General features: G+C 36.2%; 1 protein-coding gene and 1 long non-coding RNA gene across 12 annotated transcripts in view; one reads left to right on the top strand and one right to left on the bottom strand.

The window, feature by feature from the left end:
* Positions 1-24,442, top strand: part of GPHN (gephyrin) — a 308,628-nt gene that overhangs the window by 211,131 nt on the left and 73,055 nt on the right. For 6 of the 11 annotated variants that reach the window (XM_075103174.1, XM_075103175.1, XM_075103169.1 and 3 more), the window contains one exon: positions 8,721-8,777. The exons of the other annotated variants lie outside the window; for them this stretch is intronic. In XM_075103174.1, coding sequence (XP_074959275.1) covers positions 8,721-8,777 — 57 coding nt within the window. The remainder of the gene's footprint in view (positions 1-8,720; positions 8,778-24,442) is intronic. 11 annotated transcript variants of the gene reach the window in all.
* LOC142061763 (uncharacterized) lies at positions 13,815-18,852 on the bottom strand. The gene is made up of 3 exons (XR_012662236.1): positions 18,544-18,852; positions 17,394-17,463; positions 13,815-16,093 (listed from the first exon to the last, which is right to left on the bottom strand). It is a non-coding gene; the product is annotated as an uncharacterized LOC142061763 (long non-coding RNA).

The following is a 24,442-nucleotide window of genomic DNA, read 5'->3' as shown; positions in this document are numbered from 1 at the left end:
CCAATTTAGTTTAATTTTAAAAGGCAAAATACATATTATCTCTTTAAAAGGGGCGTTTATGAATAGGGTAGAATTTGATTTCTTCAGTTAGGCTTCAACAGTATATTTGCTTTTTTGAAAGGAAAGGAAGTGGTTATTTATCTATTTCTGATCACTTTCACAGTAGCATTGCATATTCTTGGACAAGAATTTCTTTAGGCATTTATTGATATTTACATTTACTGAAACCTGCATAAATTTTAGTAAAGAGCTTCTTATTTATACCAGCAATAGTGATGACTGTAGGAGTGTATTTACAGTAAAAGTTTATGACAAATTAGGGATCCTTAAGGTGAGAAATTCAAAGCACTTACATATGCAACATACTTCTCTCCAGTGACTGTGCTGGAAACTGGGCCTCCCATCTGAATGCCCTACAGTAGATTTATGGAAATCATCCCGTAAGAAAGAGTAACATGTTTGGCAAGACTTCAAACCAGTTCCCTTTCAGATTTGCACCATTCATTACAATTTATTTATTAAGACTGCTTTTTTTCTTTTAAAAATAGCTTTTCAAACTGTGAGGAATGCCTTTAAGCAAGGATTTCTATGCATTGGTGTGGCAGTTCTTTGCAACGCTTTGCTTGCTCTGTGAAGTTCACAGGCAGCCTTCCTGAGCAATGATTTCATTCAGCAGCACCATCAGTGTGGACAAAGATTGACCTTGGTCACTTCCCAGCTTATTGTTCATATCTAGCCACTTAAAGGTTATATTAAGTTTCTGCAAAGTGAATTGAATCATGGATCTTTTAATCTTATCTTAATCTTCTGAGATTATCATCTCAGTGATTTCATTGTATGTTTCCTATAGCTTTAATGGCCCTTCCCCAGTATCCTTACTGACCTTTCTGCTTCTCTTTCATAGCTGAACTCTTCAGGATGTGTAGATGTGAGGAAATACATGTGACAACAAGCTTTACACAGATTTTCCAAACACAGCCCTGCCTAGTCTAAAGGATAAAGTACAGGATATTACAGATATTTGAGAACAAACCTTAAATGCACTTGTCCTCAAAGAGGTTTACTCTTCCCCTTAAAGTCTCACTGGCCCATCTGTTTTCAGAAAGATGAGATCTTCCTTGTTACACAGAGCCTGAATGCAAACATCTCTCCCTTAATTTTGCCACTAAAAGTGGTCAAAGAGAGCAAACGTCTTAGCTGGTTTGCATTATAACCTACCTGTTCCACCATCAGGTCGCTTCTAAGTGACTTAATTGATGAGACAGCTTTCACCGTGACCGCCAAGGTATCTTTGATAGGAGCGAGCTTAGTGTCTAAAAATATTTAAAGGACACTGTCCTCCACTGAAATATGAACAGCCTTATATATGCTGCAGGTTTTGGAACTTCAGTTCAGCTTAGGACAAGACAGAAGAGCAGCACATTCAGAACTGAATTGTCAGTTTAGGAAAGGTATATGCAAAGAATTCAAAACTTCACCACCTAGGACTTACCATGTTTTTATTTTTGCCTCAAATATAAACTTCTCTGCTTGCCAAGATGGATTTCTGATATATGCAACAGGTGTTTGAGTTTTTTAAAAGCTCTATAAAAGCATGAGGTGCAAATTCTGCTTTCCTTTGTGGGGAAAGCCAGAGAATAAATGAGGCTGCAGGCATAGGCAGGGAGAAAAGTATGCCGGCAGGCAGTGAAAAAATGTTCAAAGTGGGGCTGAAATGAGAGGATGTAAAGTATTGAATTGAGGAGAGATCGGATGTAAAGGTTGAGTGGTAGAGGTCTGGTATAACAGTATTTCTGGCGGCAGGGCTTAGTCATTTGGAGAAGAGTAGGAAGTATCTTTGAGGCAGGAGGCAGCAATAACTTTATGAGAAAAGAAAGGGCTGTGGTCAAAAGGAACTGGCCTTGAGTGGGTAGAAGAGTTTGGGGAACTTCAGCTGTGTGACAGGACAGTTGTGCAACTAAAAGCTCTGAGTCAAGTTGGGTCCAGAAAACCTACAGTAAAACTTGGTCCCTATATGTTTGTGCATACATGTCCCCTGTATAATAAAGTGATGCATAAAGTATTTGAACTTATTCTCAATCAGTTTGCTTGGAGCAGTCTGGTCTCGACAGCACGCAGCTCTCTGCAAGGCGAATTAAACCTTCTGATCACCAGCGTTCTTTACAATCAGTAGGCTCCCTTTGTATGATTTACATCCATTCCCTCTGAGCTGGACATGCCTTTGCCAAGAGTAGCCATTTGGTTCTGTTACTCATCACTTATAATCTCTTCATGTCTTGGTCAACATAAAGCCTGTGTATTTTGTTAACTGCATAGTGAAAGTAAGGACCTAACTCTCATATGCCCAGCACTCCAGTTTAAATTGTATTTAGGACATTAAGTCACTAAGCATAGTGGCATAATATGTAATGCTTGTACTTATTGTGGTCTGTTTTGCCCTGGCTGCACGTTCTACCTACCAACTTTTAGATTTTTATTTCTGACCATTCAATTTCACGGAAGTCAATAGATATTTTTAAAGAACTAGGCTGCCACATGTGGGTGTAAATTAACCAGTGTATTACAGAATCTCCTGTGTAAGGATGTGGTTACATTATCTTCGTCATTATGTGTGTTAACAGACCATTGATCCAGTGATATTAATGTACTAAACTCCAAAACTGCAAGAAAATTACAGTACTTTTTCCCACTAATTAGTCCACCTGCACTGTGTTTATTCCCTCATCTGCACATGGAACAGTGTGAGTAGTAGTGCCCATTTTAAAAAAAAATTTAAAAGTGGATAGTGTGAACAAAATATGTGTTGGTATGATGGTTGGCATTCATTACCATTTGTGTACTTATGCCTTTGTAGTTTTACCGTTTTCAAGGAGTGCAGCAACCCTAATAGGACACTTATGCCATACTGCAGTATAAAGCATAGGTGTGAATATGTTTATTGGTTGAGAATGTATGTCTTTGTTAGAGGAGCTTGCATCCCCTTTGTTTGAAAATGTTCCCCATTTATTTAAGAAGCCCCATCGAATTGGTGTTTGTCTGGGCTAAACTGCAGAAGTAAAAATATTTTCAAGTGCAAGTCTATTTTTCATGCATGAATGTGAAAGTTATACATAATGCATTCTTAAATTGTTTTTCTGCAATATTAAAAATATATTAAGCTTTTTCTTAGCAGTAGAAACTGCTCACTTGATGTAAAGCATTGTTCTTATTAGGCAAGAGGGTTCTAGCTGGAGTTCAGATTTCTGTATCAGAATTTTCCAGTGTTGATCAGGCAAGTAAGGGTTATAAAAATACTGCCCATATCAGTATTTTATTATATAATACTTGGATGTTGGCAGTCACAGTCCCTAACGTCAAATTTGTTGACAAGCAGTATGTAATTACTTCACTATTTAAAATCATTTCTTGCCAGCCATGGAATATTTACAGTTCCTTTTTCCTGGATGTCACTGTCCTTCACTTACCTCCAGCTTGTTGTATACCGTGAACTTTGACAAACTTTGCTAAGGGTCAGAAAAAGCATTTTCCATCTTCACAAGATTTAATCTCCTTGGATTCACTTCCCTGATGTGATCTGGCCAATACATAAAGTTTTTTGTTTCTGGCCAACTGATGTAAAATCATTCCCAGTTGGGTTATACTTTTGAGATACTTTTCTCTTAATATGAACTGTGTGAGAGATTTCAGGAACATTTTTCAGGAGCAGAATGGTGTTACAATATGCATAGTATAGCTTTTATGGTCTCTCTTCTCAGCTGGACCCACTTCTTCGCTGGTTGAATGCACTATATCAACCTGAAGAATTGTCAAGCTTTTGACAAAAAATTGCTGATGGTTCCTAAATATCCCTGTACTTAATATATGGTATTCTTTCAAAGCCCCTTCATGTGGGGGATGTTTGAATACACTGTGATTCATAGTTTCTCTTCTGTAAGTTTTTAACGTTTTTGTCTTCTCAATGCATTTATCTTTCAGATCATTTTAATGTTGTTTTAATATATCCACCTACCTTTTCACTGAATCATAGAACATCTGTTTAAGCTACATTGGATTGGAGACAGGTTTATCCCATTGTTCTTCTTCCACATTTTGCCTTGGTCAGTTGAATGGCCCTTGGGGAAATAAAAATTAAAAAAAAAAACAAAAAAAACCAAAAACAAAACCAGATTTGGAGTATATTGTGGAATTCTGCTGAAGGAAGTGGTCCAAAGTAGGACCATCATATGCACAGTTTTGCTCTAGATTTCTAGATTTTCTAGATTTCTTTCTTACCATGATGCCCTGCGTTTTGAGATGAAACAGTAACTGGAAGGAAGTACGGCAGGTAAAACTGGAAAAACAAGGGAAGTCGTCTTTTCTCATAGCACGTACAAACTTGTGAATGTCGCTGTTTCGCAGCCAAAGGCCTGTTTTAAAAAGGAACAACTTCATAAGCATTTATTAACAGTATGTGTAGTCACATTGACAAATACGATGCAAGCAACTTCCATGATTTAGGATTCAGTGGAGGATATTCATACCGCTGATCTTCACATCCCCTAAACCAAACAGGTTAGGAGCACACTTTTAACTACCTAACTTTAAGTAACTGACACAATCAGTTAGGTGCAGTGACAAGAAGCCATGGCTAGAAACTACAGGGGCTACTTCTGTCTGAGAAAACAGAAAATGTTTGTTGGCGCAGTTGTCAGGGATGAGTGGGATAACACACACTGGGGATGAGCGGGATAACGCACACGAGGGATGAGCGGGATAACACACATGACAAATGCAAAAACATTTATTTGCAGAGCCAGTGGTGTAATGTTCCACAAGTAATATTAATATTTTTCTTTGCTCACCATTCATCACTGATCTCCGCGGTAGATCAGCAAATCATCTGAACTTGATTTGGATGCTGTGTAGTATAATCTCATGCTTTTGATTAACATGATTCCAACACTACATGCCCAGGCCATTGAATAGGGAACTTAACACCTTGTTTGAAACTACTGCTGTAAAGAGTTTCCATTGCTAGTGTTGCATTTATTCAGTTTCAGAATCAAGTAATTGGATATCAAAAAGGCTTTGTCATTATGAACCATGTATGTATTAGCCAGGATTTTAGAAAAAAATCTGATGGAGGTTTGACTTTTTAGTGAATGTGGATGTGAAAACACATTTCTGAAAGCTTTAGGTCCTGCAAAATTCCAATTTCTTTCTCAGAAACAGTAAGCAAGGAAACTTTAGAGTAGCAAGAACAGGGTATATTATCAGAAAGGGGAAGGAGTCTAAGATGATAGTGCTAAGTATTTGAGGCTATTTCTCCTGTTGTCGAACTCTTCCTTTAAATAAATCCAAATAAAGCCAGAATCTCATATTAGCCAGTTGTTCAGAGCAGTTCTTTCTTTACAATGAGTGTAACTGCTGGTTTATATATAGATAAAGGTTAGGTATTTTAAATTCTTTTTTCTGGAGTAAAATCAGGGATGAAGATAAACAGGTTCATTTCTTACGGGCTCTCTTAGAAGGTAGAGGAATAAAAATGAAACCATGTGCAAGACTTCCGCTTAGAAAACATTAAGTGTCTGTTCTTTGGTACCCAAGTCTTTCATTCATCTCCTAACAAGTCCATAAGCGTATTTGAGCACTCTTCTTTGCTCACTGTTTGGTTCTGGTTTCCCTGCTTCTGAAGTTTTCCTCCACTGGCGTCCTATCTTACTCTGCTCCCATTGTAACTCCACCTTGTTCTTCAGATATCACGATAGGGACGCCTGTGGTTAATCTTCAGCTTTTAGCTCTACTATTATTCCCTTGTGAATAAGGAAGGGATGTAAATATAACGCATTTACCTTAACTGTCAGTGCATTATACCCTGCCAGTTTCTTGGAATGTTCCCTACCTAACACCTTTCTTGCCTCATTACTTGAATGTCATCATTCTCCTCCTTCAGAATGTTCCCAAACCCCCACATCTTTCAGGTAACATTTTGCCAGTAACTACTTAGTATTGCTCCTGCCTCATTTCTTAATCCACTCATTTAGCTTGTGTTGTGGTGTTAAAAAAAAAGTCATAAAACCTGAGGCACAGAGTTTTGTTTTCTGTTTTACTGGTCAAGTTGTTTTTATTAGTCCTATGTTTTGCTTAGAAAGAAGTATTGTTTTCATTTTACAAATGGGGGTAGAAAAATCAATTAACTCGTTTCTGGATCACACAAGCGGCCAATGGGAAGAGAACTATACAAAACTTTGATTTAGAACATTTACATGCACATCTTTCATTCTAATCTTTTCTAGCTACAAGTGTTCATCCATGATGGGGTTCTTGTTTCTAGCTGAGTTTCTGAAAAACAAGGAGTATATAATCCATGCCATTTTCTGAAATACTAGTTTGTCAGTCAACTTCTAGAACATCATACAGGAGGTGACCAGACAGAGATAGGATATACCTGAATTCCTTTCTGTGGCATTTGCCGTGGATTAAAAAAATGGTATTTTTATTCCTGCTGTCCCTTGCCTTCTTGGTAATACCTTATTTAATTCCCCGAACAGATGAAATATAGTTTGTGCAATACTCATATCACTCTGATTCATCCATTGAGAGACATCCATGTCGCATTCTGCAGGGTTCCTGTAGAAAACATGTTACCACATTATTAACTGTGCCATGGACGTAAAACAAGAGTTGACCTTAGGCTATCTCTGCATAATTTATATTCTCAAGCATTTATAATTCATTGCTCACAATGTACACATTGTGTATATATTCCCCTATATATTTTGAAGAAAAAAAGAGTGAATAATGTCAATTATATGCACCTGTAATATCTCCAATCTCATTTCTGACTGAATTCTAAACCTTCGACACAACTTGAGCAGCCATAATACCTACATTGGTAAGTAATAGAAGAAAAACTTCTTCCCTGAAGGGAAAGGCATACTGCTGTCACTCACAAAAGTTTCTGTGGTATGTAGCATTTTTGTTAATGTTGTGCTTCCATGTCATTATGTGAGATTATCAGCATTTATTTATTCTTATTTCTCATTTTTCAAACCAAAATCGAGTATACATTATTTTTGGAAAAAAGTTTCAGATTAGTTAAAGGGATTGGGGTTCTACTTGATTATGTCTCACTGTTTGGCACTGCTCGTATCTCAACCAGGGTATTGGGCCAAGTGTCTTTGCTCTAACTAGTCTTGCTTTTTTTTTTTTTTTTTCAAATAAGGTTTTTGGGGATTTTTTATTAGGAAAAATATAGCAACTAGGTTACAACTGTGTACATTTTAATTGAATCTGTCTTCTAAAGGAGACATATTTTACTTCAGAATTACAGGTTTTTCTTGGTTGATATACTTGAATTCCTTGGAGGTTTGCTTGGAGTCCCATCAAAACAGCGATGTGGATGGTCCACTTGAGAGATCAAAACAGATACTATTTTAATGCCATAAGACCAGGGAAGGAAAGCAGCAATTTACATAAATGTTTCCAGGGGATTTTGCTAGTGGACATCCTTTCAGAACTAAATATTTAAATTGTTAATCTATCATTTAGTTGCATTACTTTCTGGAGAATCTAGTGCGAGTGAAAAAAACCATTCAGTTGACTGTGTTTTGAATCTGGATTTCTCCATTTTCTATGGGTCAGGTAAAACCAAAAGGTGGCAATCTAACTTCTGGTTTTGCTAGTGTGCTCCAGAAAGCATAAAGCGTAGTTGAATTTCTATGGTTCATTCAGTCTTTGGCTTCCTTGCTGAAATTTCTTAAAGACAAGACAGTTACTGTGGTTTGAAAGGGTTCACCTCAGTTGAGTGGGACTTTGTTTTATAAAACCTGTGAAACAACCAACAGATAATAAAAACTTTCAATTCAGTCTTGATTCAGACTAGAAGGATATCACTAAAGTCATTTTTATTGTCCTCTTCCTCTCTACTTCAAACGACACGACACAAGTTTGATTTATCAGTTAGAGATTTATTTACTGGATTCAGCAATTCTGAAAACTTTTGCGAAGTAAAATAAAACGGAAGTTTTATTTTACATGCTTCTAACAGTACGAAGCCTTTTGAGCAGCGACCTCATTTGTTTCTTCAATCCTCTGCATCATCTAGGAAAAAAAAAAGTATATAGTAAAGGAAAAGCAATCAGGTAGGAGATGTTGGGGGAGAGGTCATATACATGGTATATTTAAAATAAAAATCTGATGTTGGTCTGGCATTAAAATTTTCTGTTTGGGCAGCATAATTTTTACCTGGGAATCTTGATAGCAGTGGCTAAAATCTTTAGGCCTGGGTTAATAGGAATCTGTATTGCATTCTGTCAGGTATCAATCACGATACTTGCCAGGCCTGCTACTCCCAGTTATAGTATGCTATGATCATATGATTTGTAGAAGGTATAGGGTGTTTTTTTCTTCAGTTAAGAGTTTTAGGACTTCATTATTCTTCATATCCAAATCAAATAAATAACATGTATTCTTTCAAAAATGTTAGTGAATTCAGCATGCATCATATGTGCCAGATTGGTAATATATTGAAATAAAAATGGTCAACAAAGCAAGTTTAAAATGCCATGATAAAGCATCATTTATTCCAGAAATTAGAGTCTGTGTCTTTGTCCTCTAGAGGTGTCTCACAGAGTCAAATTGATGTCTTGCATGTACTGCTAACTGATTGTGTGGAAATTTTTTTAAGTTCACTTTTTCTTTATTCTTCTGTCTTTTTTACCCATCTTCCCCCATTGTAGCAAATTAGACGGCCGGATGAAAGCAAAGGAGTTGCTAGTAGAGTTGGATCCCTCAAAGTAAATATGTTTCTAACATTTATTTTGCAAGTTTTCTTCTATAGCCTACACTTTTCCTTTTGAAGGGGGAGGTGAGGGGAGGGAGGGAAGGGGCTTTTCCATTTCTCACCATCCCATCACTTTTATTTCAGTATTCTTATTGCTGTTGGGTCACATTTTGTTTGTTTCTGTGCTACACATAGAGCAACCTACTGAAGGCAGGCTGCCAGTTTGTTAGCTTTGAATGTCACCACAAATAAGAGATAGTAACAACTTTCTTGAAGTGCCTGTAATTTGGTGATCATGATTAAACCACTTCTCTGATCTGTGTTGTTTGTTGTCTCTTAACTGCCTGTTCCATGGAGAAGTGACTTACTCATCTTCAGACTACTGCTTCCCATCTTGAAACAAAATTAAACTGTTATAGTGCTCACACTTTCTGCAATTAATTCTGCAAAGGACCATTACAAGAGAGTCGAATATTTCATGTGTATCTAGCCTTTAAATCAGAAAAAGACAGAGTTAATAAAGAGGAAATGAGAGAGAGATTCGTGTGAGGCTAATAGGAATGGAGCCACTGTTTTGCTAATAATTAGTCCCTTCTGCCTTTTTTATGTTTGTACAAACGTACTCAAATATTTAGAGCACTTAACCAAACAGGCAGATATCTAAATCAGTACCCACCACGCATAGTGTTACACCCTAATAAATGGTTTAAAAAACAGGACGTAATCTATACCAAGATGCTGACCATGTGCAGTCCAGGGCATTCTGTTAAGGTTCCATCTCAACAGTTGCATCTTTTTCAGCCATCCAATTTTCAGTTTTTTCCCCCTTTCTTTCCTTTTAGCGCTTTCTCAAGCACTAATTATTCCATTTTTCTTCTGCACTCTCCTTGCCTTTCTTCTTGGTTTTTTGATCCTGTGTTTTGGTTTTGTATATGAATGTATTGCCTTTGTTCTGGGACAAGCCATCCTCTCTGTTCTCTAACACTGCTCTACAGCTGCTCTTTATGAAAATGGTATTTCACTGAGCGTAAAGAAGGGGACGGGAAGGATTGGTTATGCACCTCTTTCCAGTAATGCCACCATTTAAATTGATCTCAGCATAGGAAAAGAAGCCAGTTGCTATTTGTTTATACAAATTCTAACTAGAGGCATCTGTAGCATTCCTCACTGTCTGTGAGGCTGTCGTTTTCATCTTGCATTTTGGGAAGAGGTTTTAGTTACAGTGTAGATGAGAAGAGCGCTGTGTATGAATGAGGCACCGTTCCAGTGTGAGACATTCAGGATCACTGAATTCACGTGGAGGAAAACACAAGACAGACACAGTTTCTATCTATGCTGTTTTTGAAAATTGTGTATGTAATTAGTGTGCATTTTAATGGGTGATCACATACAATTCTAGATGCATAATGCATATATATATATATGCAGAAGATGAGGTTTATTTAGGTGCTGGGATTCACCTATTATTTTTATGAACACCCACTGACACCTAATTTAGGGTTATTGTTGTCTGTACAACAAAAGTATCCGATTGCCCAGGATTTAATTTCTCAACTCAAAATATATATTTAGACACAAAATCTTACGTGAATAACCTTGTACAAAATGGGAAATACTAAATGAGGTTCCCAAACATGAGACTTTACCTCTAAAAAGTTATTTGTGATGGGAATAAATTCTAGAACACAGCCTTACCAATAAACAAGCAAATAAATAAAAAAATTAACAATGTAGCAGAGATTCAGTAGATTAGAATGATCTGTCCCTTAATGTTACAATTTTTTTCCCTGTACTGAAAAAAGAGCCATGTTAATCAAGCAAAAACTTCAGCTTCCAGGTTTACTGAACTTGTATGTCTGTGTTGCTCAAAGCACTTTGATGGCTTGAAATGTTTTGTCAGAAGCAGTGAGAAATGTGTTACGCTATGATTTATTAAAAAAAAAAACAACACAAAAACAAAGAACAAAAGGAAAAAATTACAAGAGAACAGGTTGCTTTTTCAATTCATTTTCTGATGTTTACATGTAGCTCCATCGAAAGCTGGAGGAGCTCAGAGATCACCTAGAAGGCAGTGTCAAAGGATGCTCTCTCCGAGTAAATGTACGATTTCACTCGGTGATCTGGTTTTTTAAAACTTCCGCTGGCTGGTAACACCAAATCTGATTGGTTTGTCCTCTCATCCCCATCTTTTTCCTTTCTCTCTCTTTTTCTCCCTTTGTGTTTTCTTTCTTTTCTAGCTGCGGTTTCATTTTAATGTGTGTGAGAAACCTGACCTAACTGAAAGGGTTTGTTTTAAAAGAATATCCTGTTACATTTTAGTGAATGCTCATCAAACTGCTTGGTTTTACAGCAACTAAAATAAAGATCCCTTTCCAAAACTGAGGTTGCATATCTAAAAGTTTCCTGACTGAATATTAAACTTAGCAACAAATATAATAGAAATCGTTCATTTAAAGGAAAAACGTATCTCTGCCAGTGATTGATAGCCTTACCTGAACTGAAAACTGTGGCTGATGGAAGGTAACCCAAAAGCATATAGGTTCACATATACCTCTGTCTTTGCCTTTAATCTTTTTGGGTCACTATTTTATCTCACAAAATAGGTTAATATTTGGTTGGATGTCAGCTATGAAAATTTTGTTGCATGGTTTTTCAGCAGACTACTATAAAAAATTCTGCAGCATATTTCTTATGCATTAGGTTTGTTCTTTAATGAAAGAAATCTTGAGAAAAGGATTAGGATCTAGCATATCAGTCGTGACACCCCTATAAAGTTGCCCATTTATCACAGACATATTCAATAAAGCAAGTCAAATCCAATGTAACAGTACAGACGGCAGTACCTCGTGTTTAGTAGTTCACCTCATAAATTAAGATCCGCTTTTCAGCCATTAACTCTATAGAAGTGCGTTTAACTGTGTAATTTAATGTATAATGAAAAATAGGAAAAAAAGGGACAGTTGTGAGCATAGTAGATGTTAAAGTTAGTAACTATTTATCTCTTTGCACATCCATCCAGTGAAGATTCTCAGAATAATTTCTTTAGATTCACGTCCTGTTTGTGTCTTCCATACACTATGGCTGTTGTCATTCTCAGTACTACCATTCTAATGCATAATCCACTACGATTATATAGTGCAAGATAATTTTTGTAATGATAATGATTTGAGAATTTTTACCCCTTTTGGATGCTTTTGCATATCCAGCTATGTATCTGACATAAAGTTGATTTCTGTTCATTGTGAAATAGAAGTCTGAGTTTATGATCTTTTGCAGGTCAAATACAAGGAAAGTGAGCTGTTAATATATTGCAGCTTTCTATAAAATAAATCTGATTAAAGGACTGTGTCTTCTCCCTGGCAAATCTTTAAGAATCAAGTTTTATGGGGGAACAAACTGTGTCGTACTTCAGATTTGGTGGTATCTCAAATTATTAGTCATAATAAAGACAAAGCAAGTTCCTTGATTTTAGATTCCTCACTCTTAAATTTGTGATTTAGTACCAGTGAGTAAATACAAAGACAGAAAAAAATTATGCCATGAAACTTTGTACTACAAAAAAGGTGTTCTGATCACACATTATTTCACAGAATGTCACATGGGGAAGGGTTTTAAATGAAAAGCATTAGTTAGACAAATTAGTTGTTATGAAATTGTCCTGTTCCACTGTGCCACTTTATCCGTTATTTCGTGACCATACCCTACACAATGTAAGGAAGGAAGTCGGATTGTGAGCTAAGCAATGTTCCATATATTCTGCATATGCCCTTTCAGTGTCTTAAAACAACCAGGACACATTGTAACTATAATAACATATAACTAAGATCCGCTGCTTTGTCACTGCTTCCCTGATTCATGCTGTAATAAGGGATGTTTTAGATAAGGTAGCATTTTAAAAGACAAATGGCTGACCAAAGAATAGAACAAATCCTTACTAAATAGTGGACGATTGGGGGAAAAAAATGGCTATCTGTTAATAGTTCATCTTTAAAATAATTTTCATCTCTTCTATACTGCTTTTGGAAAGGGATTTAGATGTAAGTTGTTAATACTCCTACAATGTGGCAAATGTATTGAATGGTGTGGTAGGGGGAGCATACGGTGTCTGATGGCCAGCCCCATAAGTGAAAATGAAATGCTATTGCACCATGGTGTGTACTATTAAGGTGGAACCTTACTTCCAGAATGAATTGCAAAGACACGCTGTCCAGATGAAATTCAAAGGCCATTGGAAATAGGTAGGAAACATTGGAATTCTGCAGAATATCCCCAATTCCACCAATAGTTTAAAAAGACTGCCAGATATGTAAAATTGCACTGAAAACTTGCATGAAAATTTGAGTTCATTAGGCAGTTTGGGGGCTTGAATAGCTTTCAAAGACTACTTTTAATATCAGCAGTAACACATAACCATTTACAAAAGAAATCTCCTGACCTGAGATTTCTTTTTCCATTTCTTCTTGAGATCATTCATCTTCCTTGCAGCTAGTCCAGTTCTTTTTGTGGCTTAATCCTTTGACCCCTCCCAGAGACCTGTGTTTGAAGCTGAACTTAAATATTGTTTAGAAAAATTAGTCTCCTGTAACTTGGACATGTGAGCGTTCCCCTACCATTCGAATTAATGTAGTAGTAGCAAGTAAGGGCATTAGCTGCTGACATGATCAACAGTGAAACAGCTGACTGGCTTATATTTTAGAACTCATAATAACTGCTAAAATTGATACCGTCCTAAGGGCGTGGAGTTCATCTGAGATTCAACAGAACAATTCTGCTTTGATCTCTGTTTTGAAGATATATATTTTTTTTTTTAATTGTGCAGGCTAAGAATTTTAAAAACAAGTTTAAATTCTGCATAAAAATATTAAGGAAAGCCCAACAGAAAAAAAAAAATTAAAATCTAAGTGTAGAAGTTCTACACAGAGTTCCCAAGTAATATGCAAAACAATTTTGTGTGGCTTTTGACTAGTGTAGCTCCAAATCAAAGATTCTGGTTCTGTTCAAGAAAAATGTTCTCAGAATTCATAGCAGAGGCCAGATACTGTCCATAGATGATGTTTAATGAAACCGGGATTATAATTTTTCATACGGAGCTGTATCTCTCAAAGACTACTGACTCCTGCATGCAGTGTTCCCGTCTTACTTTAAGTACCTGCCTTCTTTGATCATGATGAAGGATTACATTTACGGGGCTTTTGTTCCTGGTCTTAATACTCCATTATTAAAGTTCAGAGTCAAGCCAGTAAGGCCCTCAGACTAACAACAAATTGCTCTTGCAGCCTTTGAACTAGATTCTCCATTGGTGTAAATGGGCATAGCTCTCTTGAAATCATTCTCACAGTAGGGAATCTCTGTGACTGGCAACCTGGCCCCTTAACTTGAACGTTCATGGGGAGAAGGAGCCCAACAGCTCAAATGTTAGGACCTTAGCTTCACCTAAGGAAATATGTAGGGGTTGTCAGGTAGCAAACAAAACATGGAGAGCTGCCCCCTCTCTCAAACTGGCAGAAACAATCACTGGAGTTCGTATATGATAACAAATTTTAAACAGAGTGGGTGATAGATTACAGAATCGTCAAAGAAGCTTGGAAGAGTGTTGAAATTTAGTTTTAATAACACAGAAGCAATACACTTACAAAATACTGCGATCAGGTAGATGCTCAGAAATGGAAACTAGTTCACAAGAAAGCAATGACGTAGAAATGATTGGGAAATTATAAGTGTGCGGCACATTAAACAGTCTTATTGTGTGATCTTACTGAAAATAAAACAAACAGCAACCACTGTGTGCAGGAGTGTGGTATGACTGTAACCCTCTCCTCAAGAACATTAGATCATTTTGAGACGCAAACACTTGAGCGTACCTTCGATTTCATCACTATGAGAAAATGATACAGGTAAATTGAGACCCTATACATGTATGAATAGGAAAAAAATAATTTGGAGTGAGTGAGGTTAAGAGATTAAGGAAGATTGTGTGTGTGTGTGCTTAAGCGTAGGGAGAAATAAAATATACAGGTATCTTATTGAAGGGAATATTATAATTTTCTTCTATACAACTGGAACTATGCCCAAGAAAAGACTAAATTATTTAAATGGATTAAATACTGATAGCAATAAGACTGAAGTTAAGTGGTAAGTTTAGCCTAAATATTAATGAAAATATGCATAATTAGATCACAGGATCATTTGACAAGGAAAGTAATAGCATCCTACTTACAGTAGTTGTCTTAGAGGAGATTAAAGAAGTACACAAGTGTCTAGCTGTGCCCCATGTAAGTTAACATGAGGAGCAGACAAGATGAGCCAAGTTCTTCAAAACCTTGCACAGTAAGATTCCAAACCTCCTCATCGTCATCGTTTCTGTTTATCTACTTGCTGATACTTTAAAAACTGCTGCTGTGATGTTTCTTGCTGTTACTGCATTCTTGGGATCCACACCGGCCAAATCAAAGCTAATGGTTCTTGTTTTTCCATGCTGTTGCAAGACAAACCTGGGGAACAATGGTTGGACATTATTTATGAGAATCTTGCTTAAAGACTCAACCAAAAATCTTAGGTGAATAACAGAACCCCTGTTCTAAGCGAAGGCGCACCTTATCTTTCATAGACATCTTTCAAAGCACTGTTTCAAAGCTTTTGAAACAGTTTTTGCTCTGTCAGAAGGGGTTCTCTTTTTTCTGCTTCTTTTTTTTTTTTCTTTTCCTTTTTTTAACAAAATAGACTGTTTAATACTTGATTTCTTACAACTGCATTTTCTATTCTTTCTATTTGTCTGAAGAAATTTTCTCTTTTTGACTTAATCCTTCTCCAGATCATTTCACTATAAGAAAACATTTCATCAGCTGAAACAAGTGCTGAGTGTGTGTGAACATTTAAGATGTTGTGAAGTGAGTCAGATTTCCTTAGTAATGTTATCTAAAAGAACAAATGAAATATGAAACTAAATGCCAGAAAGGAATAAAAATATTTTCAGAGTATTGAAAAATTTTCAGTGAAGAAATAACAGCTCTATAGAAGCATATAATGGAGACATAAATGAACACAGACAAATGTGACTGTAGAATTTTCCTGGACGTTACATTTTATATTTCAATGAAGAATTATGAAATACAGATTTGAGATCAAAGAATATTCACGAGAGACTTTTTATGAGTACCATGTTCTCTGCTCAGTCCATCATAATACCTAAGTCAGCAAGTGGTCACTAATACGGAAATTCTTGCTGGGTTCATCTTTACCACAAATGTATCCAAACTGCTCTACAGATACTAATTTTGTTGAAGACTAAGGAAGTTTTGCTGCAGCTTCTGATAATTCATTTTTCCACCCCTAGAAAAACATCAAGAGGAGATTTTTAATGCATTTATAAGAACCATGCCTTTTTAAATCTAATTTATTAGGCTGCTTTTAGTCTCTCTTCAAAGACAGTTGTCATCAGATAATTATTAATCTAACAAAACGTAAGGGGAAAAGATCCAAAAACTGGGGCTGCTCTTTGTAATTGAAACATTAAATGTTTTCAACCAAAGAAACTATTTTTAATAAGTATAATATTGAGTTATGTCTGAGTGAATAATAGTGTAGAAAAATGGATCTCTTGTATAAACGAAGTGTTTCTTAAGCAATCAGTAAAACTGTAGTGTTACCAATTAAGTTGTGTTTGTGCTGAAAGCTTGTGACAGTGGACAGTGTCCTTCAAGAATCACAGCACTTTACATTGCTTTGGGACATAATCTGCAGATTTCTACTGACCTATATCTGGCTGTTAGTCATTTAACTTTGCAAGTTATTCTGGTTCTTGGGGCAGCAGGATTGAAGAAAAACCTCCTTTGTCAAAATGCTTGTTCTGAGCATCTGAAAACATAAAGCTATACAGGGAAGAATAGGGCCTCTAATGGGTTTTCACATTGTATCCTTTGCACAACTAGAATAAAACTAATAGGTTTAAATGAAAGAGATCAGTAAAGCTTCATCCTAGAATACCTTATTGTCCTGAGGACACTATTGTCAGTTACTTAGAGGAGGAAAGATTGATAGTTGTCTTCAGATTCATCATTAGTTTAAATTATTTTAGAAATACAGTAATTTTCTTTTCTTTTAAGAAGCTTCTACCTTAAAAGGCATAAATTTGGAGTTTCTGAAATAGCTTGTCATGGAAACTTAATGAATCCCCTGCTACTATCTCAGTGCTGGAACCACCTATACAGAAAACCTTCTGAGACCCTTACTGTGCCACCATTTCTTTTTTAACAATGTTTTCTTTTCCCCACTGCACAACCAGGCTCGGCTCCCTTCGTGCTCATCCACCTATAGTGTTTCTGAGGTATACTTTGCACGTGTTCTTTCACACAGTCGACCTGCTCACCCATCACACTTTTTTTTTGTTTCATTTTTTTTTTTCTTTTTTGCATTGCACTGTGCACAAGTGGGGAAAACTCAGCTGGGGGAGCAGATTTTGCATGATCAATCTGCAACCATGTTCAGCGTGGTTTTAAAATCACCATACCAGTCTGGGACCGCCATGATGTGTATTCTAGCTAGGCAACTGCTACATAATATATGAGCATAAATAATATAATAAAGGCATTTTTAATTATCTCTTACATTAAAACAAAAATAATAAACTTACAGATATCCAGGCTGCAAAACGCTTCACTGGTTAGTCTGACCCATTTTCAGCCAGTGAAACTGGAAAGACTCTGTAAAGATGGCCATCACATTATGATTACTAATTACCTGTCTAGATATAGATGGTTTTATGATATCTGAAGCTCATTATTAATTCCCAAAGCTCTAGCTTGGGTCACGGCCTGCCAAATGCATATACTTTTATAAATACTTCCATATCAGCCTCATGATAGTCTTCTGTAATAAGGTATAGTACCATCTTAGCAAGAAATGAAAAGAAAAATATGTTCAATTGTAATTAGGACAGAAAAAAAGGAAAAAGAGGTGAAAATAAACTAGAATTAACAACATCATGGGATAAAACCAGAATTTATTATATACTGCCAAATTAATGCCATGACCCACTGTGTAAAGATTAGGCTTCAGCATATTATTATAATTGATTGATGGATAAGTATCAAAGAGATGGACTTGAGGTTTTCTGCAATACTGAATCAGTCTTCAGCACAAAGTAATTTATTCTGTATTTTAAAAGAATCCCTTAAAGTTGGTAATATCTCATAAAAAGATGACATTTCGCTCTGTCTTAGACTGTGGGCCAAGCTCTAGACCTGATGTGAATGTTCTATTAATGAGCATCATACAAAATGCAGATATAAGGAGCTCACCTGCTCAATCACTTTGTCTCTAAGCCAGAAGATCTGTGTGTAAGCAATACCTTGCTCATGTGTGTCTAATCTGTTCTCAAAAGCTTCAGCTTCTCAAGCAATTATTCCTAGCACTTCCTTATCCTTAGTAATAGAAGAGGTTTTTGTCTAGCTTCAGTGTATGAACAGGCAAAAGATCTAATAAAATAGTTAAGAGGAAAGATGCTTACTAGTTTTTCTGTCATAGCTAAATAGTTGCTGTCTCACTCCACCAGGAGACAAGTTGTTTTAAAGCTAATCAAATATGTGCCCTTGAAGCACCTGATATGTATTCTGCAGTTTATTGTGCCTCATTACTGTATTATATGAAAGCCTCACAGTTTTTATCATGATTATCATCAAAACGCCAATATGGAATAAATAAGTAATACTATACACTTACACATAAAAAGACACTTTTTTTCTAAGCTAATACAGGAGCAAGAAATTAAGTTTAGTGCTCACAGATGCAAGACAAACGCCATCCTCACTCAAGCAGCCATTCTTCTGAATAATCTTTATGAAATTAAGAGGAAGCACTGGATCAGCAGGTGTTTCAGCTTGATGACACTTTGTTTCCAAGAATCCAGCGGTGATAGTTTACATCAGCAGAAACGGTGAACATGCTCTTTTGGATTATGAAGTAAATAAGTCGCTTCTTGCTTTGCCTGCAACTTCAGCCATTTGTCCTTTTCATGTTCTGGAAGGATCACTGTCTTTGAGAGAAATACAAACCAAGGTATTGTGGGTGTTGACTGGTCACTATGTATGGGTCTCCTGCTTGGTCCGATCCCAAAAACTGTTTTGCCTTCTCCAAAGCTACTAGGCTGTAGTACCAATTAATGGTCTTGGAATAGTTAGATTCTACTGCAACTGAAGAAAAAAACTGGAGTATTAAGTGCATGAAAACTTAGTGAACACTGTGCACAAAGGATGGCTTTGCAATTTGTAGTAAAGTCTGCTAGCTGAAGTATCAAAGTGACACTGCAAGACCGTACAAGCAATTCATCCTTTATACTCTGTCCAAAGGGAAGATCTTCATATCTAAAATGCAGAAAACCTGGCTACCTGGTCAACTGGATCCTGTGATGCAGTTAAAAAATTTCCAGATGATCAGAATTTCCTGCTTATGAAATGTACAGTGCAAGACCTAGACTGCCCCCTTTTAAACTGCGAACTGAAGGCATAAAAAAATACAGATAAGTTCTTCTCTGGTGGCAGGATAGCAGCCTGTGTGTTTTTGAACAGACTGTTAGAGCCAATACAGATCTAAAGGAACAAATGAATGGGAACTGAAAATCTTTGTGGCAGTTGTAGCTATTTGAAGAGGCAAGGAGGGTCTGGAGATTCTCTGAGGTCTGTAAAGGATTTGTAGTGTAGTTTCTAACTTTGTAAGAGGCTATTCATTCAGACATACAGCTTAATGTCAGGATGGGTGTCCAGCAATGCTCAACGTCATCTGCTGTTATTTTGGAAAATGGGAAAGGCTGCTATGAGTAAACAACATCTTGACCTCTAAATGATATGATAGAAAATCTCCCCAAATGAGATATTGTTGAACTGAGTCCTAAAGCCTGCCGTTAGTTGTGATCAAGGGGAAGAAAAGGAGTAATGTTTTATTGCATAATGTTTCATATCCAGGGGGGAAAAAGGACCACACTTTTGATAGGATCTCAAGGTTGTTTCTTGTATCTACACCTACTTCTGGGGTTCTTAGTCCAAGAAACTATTTTTCTTAAGCACCGAGTTCAGAGCTTCTTAATTTTATATGTCCAAGTCACCACCAAATAGCTTTGGACCTTCAGAGGACACCAGGAGCACAGAGACGAGAGAAATGGAATCAACGCTGTGGGAATTCAGCTGAACGTGCCTTCTGACAAAGGTACAACAAAAGATAAACGATTACCTGATATAAGCAATTTCTGGAATCTGTTTTTTGGAAATAGACATTGTAGATTCATCATACGAACTTTCCTTACAGTTATAATTGTTGAGAAAAGCTCTGGAATTGGATTAACTGGCTAAGATTGCCAAAAAGGAAAGTGAGGGATTTTTTTTTCTGCTGTTACATAGAAGGTCTTTGATTGAAGAAGTAAAAGATCTTCCAGCAGAAAAGACACTTGGGATCTGTGTATTCTGCATTGTCAAGAATTTGCGGCAGAATCTGCTGCCTGATTTTTTTCATAGAAAACATCCTTGTAGAGGCTATTTTGCATCTCGAAGTCCAATAATTAGGATAAGCTTCTTTTCACCTATTCCTTTTTATTGTCACCAGTTGTACTGGTGAAACTGTGGATATGGTCAACTGATGCCTAGTTGAGAGGAATGATCAGAAAGTTTTTAAAAACTTCTACTTACCTTTAGTTACAGAAAGGTTTTCATAGTTTGTTGAACTCCAAGCGTTAAAGGGTAGTAGTACTATATACCTGGCTCTAGTGAGCACCTTAACAATTCCGCTTGTCTAGAATGAGGTGCTGTCTTTGGTTCAATTCAATTAAATCAAAGTGAGTTTCTTTAAAAAAAATTATTCCCTTATGGCAAGAGAAGTAAAGCTTTAATGCTTTAAAATGGTATAATGCTAAAATATAAATTGATATTCTCTTTGAATTTCACAATATGCAGTAAAGTTTTTCCCCCTTCTTGAAAACCAGTTAGCATCATGCCTGTAATTTTTGGAAATGTTAGCGGGACTCCTTAAATGACTTTTCTAAGAGTAGAAATATGAATTACGAATAATGCTGATGTAGCAGTTGTGCAGTATAGTATGCATGTAATATCTATAAGTTACTTATTAGCCAGTTGTCACAAAACATAGTAATTTATTTTTTTATTAGCAGTAGTTCACTTAAATTGTTAAACCAGATTGGCTTCACTTACATTTTTAGAAGTACTCCGACTTCAGCTGGTGTCTTAAAAATACCGTACAAAATGTAAAATTAACAGATTGACCAATGAAGGTCCATAGTCTCCTAAGTTATAAAATTACAGTTTAGTAGTATTGTGTAATGGCCCCATTTTTTATCCTCATTTGTATCTCAGACTTTTTATTACCAGCATCTCTCTCTCTCTCTCTTTATCCTCTGGCTTCTGCATGCGCTATGTGTTTTGCTAAAAGCGTAATGAAGGAAACCTATTGATCTGCTTGGTAAAAGTGTAGTGGCAGTGAAATGTTTACTGCAGTGCTATCCCCTGCTTTCTTGAAAAAAACAAAGTTAGTTTCTCAAAGAGCAAGACACTCAGGTCTGTAGCTTGTTACGTGTTTTATTTAGCCTCATTGAATGGTTAGAACATGATGCTTTGTGTTGTGAAAGATCTGCAAAGTTTTATGTTAATTTTCTCTCCCACAAAATACATTATTTCCTTAAAAATAATTTTGGAATATGTGTTGGCTGCACACTGATTGATGGGATTTGATTGTATACTTATCATTGTTACTAAAGCAATAGAGACTTCTATTACGTTACCCGACAGTACAAGAACAGAGGGATCAGTACAGGGAATTAAGCGTCAGCAGTATTCAGAGTACAAGAGGAAATTGTTTCCTGCAACAGGTAGTTGACTTCAGAAGTCCATTCAGAGACTGCAGGAAGATTTTAAAGGGCTCAAGTTTAGTGTGTTGTATATAGTATACATTACAAAATCTTGTAAATAACTGAACCTTGTTTTTTAGAACTAAAGCTGGGTAAGAGACTTTCTCCTTCTGCTTAGGAGAGTTTGAATAGAAGGAGGTGCTGAAAGACAAAGAACTGCAACTCTGACCTTCAGGTTTTTACCACCAGCATAGAACCTAGAATTCAGTTTTAGGTACAGGCTGTTAAGTTCACTGTTGAAAGCTGTTGTAAGTCTGCACTACATAGCACAACTGATTTGAGGGTGGGTGAACAACTTATATCTGAAGGGCAGAGGGGACTACATTTGACAGATTCAGGAGCATCCTTGATGTAAGCCTAGCATTTTGAATTTGCTGCCTACCTGCAAATGCTGCATCCAGGACTTCCAGAAGGCTTTTCTGGCTCCAAGAAGGTATGCTAGCTTCTTTGTGCTGGCTTTAGAATGTGGCAACCCCTTGTACTTCATCATCCTTTTTTAAATTGGGTTTCTTAATCTTTTATCTAAAATATTTCTCCCTAGATTTCTAACCACTGGGCCAATTAGTGCAATTTTTGAGTTAGTTTATTCTGATATTACAACTTAAAACTTTCTGGAAGCAGTTTGCCAGATAAAAAATTTAGAAGAATGAACTTAACCATGATAATTGACCGTGCAATTGCCAAATAACTGAAATGGTCTTCAGTCAATTGGTAGGCACCCCAGAATGCTTTAATGTCAGTATTGTTTTTATAATTATGGAAATATTTTAATATAAAGGAAAATCCTAAGTGAATATCCATATATTATGTCTGAAACTTGAATTGCATATTGTTAAAGGTCTGTCTCTAGCACTATTTTTTAAGATCATGAGAATAACGGCAAGAAACGTATGACCTAATTCTAAGAAATGTAAATAGATTTGAAATACCATAGGTGATATTTAGACTTGCAGATATGATGAGTGAATTATATGGTTTTGTTACTGGTCAGATTATTAGGCTGGTTTTGTACTCGGTATTTATGCCTTTGACTTGTACATTTTTGAAAACATATTGTGCACACACTTGATTATAGTGGCACAAAGTTTTTGGGTTTTTTTTACATCAATTAACTTCCACTTCTGCGATATGAATAGATCCCATAAAATAGAGAAAGTGCAAACAAAATCAGTCACACATAGTAATTTCTGGAACAGGATTTCCTTTTTCTTTGCTTTTTCTTTTGTAAACTTTTCAGTCTGTATATCAGCTGGAGATTTTTTTGCCCCCCCCATACAGAGAATTTCATTCAACCCTTAAAATCACAGGATGACATAATTCAAGTGAAAAAATGTTTCAGGAGATGGAAGACCATGACCAAGAAGAGTGGACCTGTGCCTTTATTTTCTCTAACATAAGATCACTCTCATGGCACAAAGATTGCTCTTAGACAATTAAGGCTACGTCTTGGATAGGGGAGGCAAAATGAAGTAAATGTAAGCAGTTCCTCTCCGTTCTCTTCTCTGCTTTCAAGCAGAAGTCCAACAGATAGAGAACTTGGTTCTTGACATCTGACATAAATATACTGTTCTACTGAAAAAAATTGCTATATTAAATTGAGATTGTCCATCTCATTGCCTTATGAATCCATATGCTTCATAGAGATGCTCTTTGAAATTTGAAATAATGTTTTTTCAAGTTAGCTCTGTTCATTAGAGGGAATGCTGAGGTTTTCATATTGAAAATGGCTTTAAATAACTTGCCAGGTATGTCCTTACCTGGGTTAGGTCCAGGTATGTCCTTAACAAGATCCGCAGCTTAAAAACAGAAGTCAAAGCTTTCTATTTGGCTATTGCCGTTTAAAGAATTAGGTTTTTTCTATTGCATTTTGCTTTGCTAATAGTACTACCTTACTCTAGGCTTAAGAAAAATAAGTTAATTAGAATTCTTACTTTTAGGCTAACGTGGTTTCATCAGTGCACATTAAAATGCAAAAATCTATGAAAAGCCAGTGATCTAGTTTTCTCATTCGTAGAATATAGCTTTGCTAGTTGTATCTTCATTCTCATTATTGGGATTAGTAGGTGCACAAAATATCTCCTGTAGCATTCTCTCTGCCATACCAGAGCAGAGAATTGTTCTTGCTACAAAAGCTAGACGTCATATCAAGCAAGCCATTGATCACAGCTCATGAGTAAAAGTATGGCAAAACTTCACGTTACATCAGGAGAGAGAGTGCGTTACTGCAATAATCTGATCAAGGTGTATACGAATAACTTTGGTGATGACATCTTAGATATTTACAGTGAAACTGATTTTTAAAAATTCATTAAGAAATGTTACTATATTTGCACTTTAAATACAATTTATGTTTGTTTACCCACTGCTGAATCTCAAATTAGATCCATTATTAGTTCATACATTCAAAATAGACGCAAAATTTTACTTAATCCTATAGGTTCTCTGTGCATGGTGCTCACCTTGTGACTTCTGTGAAATAAAATTAGCCCTTCATATTAATGTTTTGCACTTATTTTGTTTTCTGCTAATAAGTTCAGTTCAAGCATTACGTTCATTTACAGAGGAGAGTGGTAAAATGGGATTTTGAATGGCATCTCATTTTATGTTACAGATTTTGGCTTAAAACTCATCTATTCAACTTCTCAAAATTGTAATACTTTTTGTCGATTTTTATTACAGTAACATGCATTTATCAGAGACAGAATAAATAAAACTCAAAGTGTCTATTTGGAAGCATAGAATCTAGGAAATTGAACAATAAAATCACAGCTATT

This window comes from Phalacrocorax aristotelis, chromosome 9, assembly GCF_949628215.1.
Source record: "Phalacrocorax aristotelis chromosome 9, bGulAri2.1, whole genome shotgun sequence".
Lineage (NCBI taxonomy): Eukaryota > Metazoa > Chordata > Aves > Suliformes > Phalacrocoracidae > Phalacrocorax > Phalacrocorax aristotelis.
Note: the sequence above shows the minus strand (reverse complement) of the source record. Positions and strands in the feature narration are given on the sequence as shown.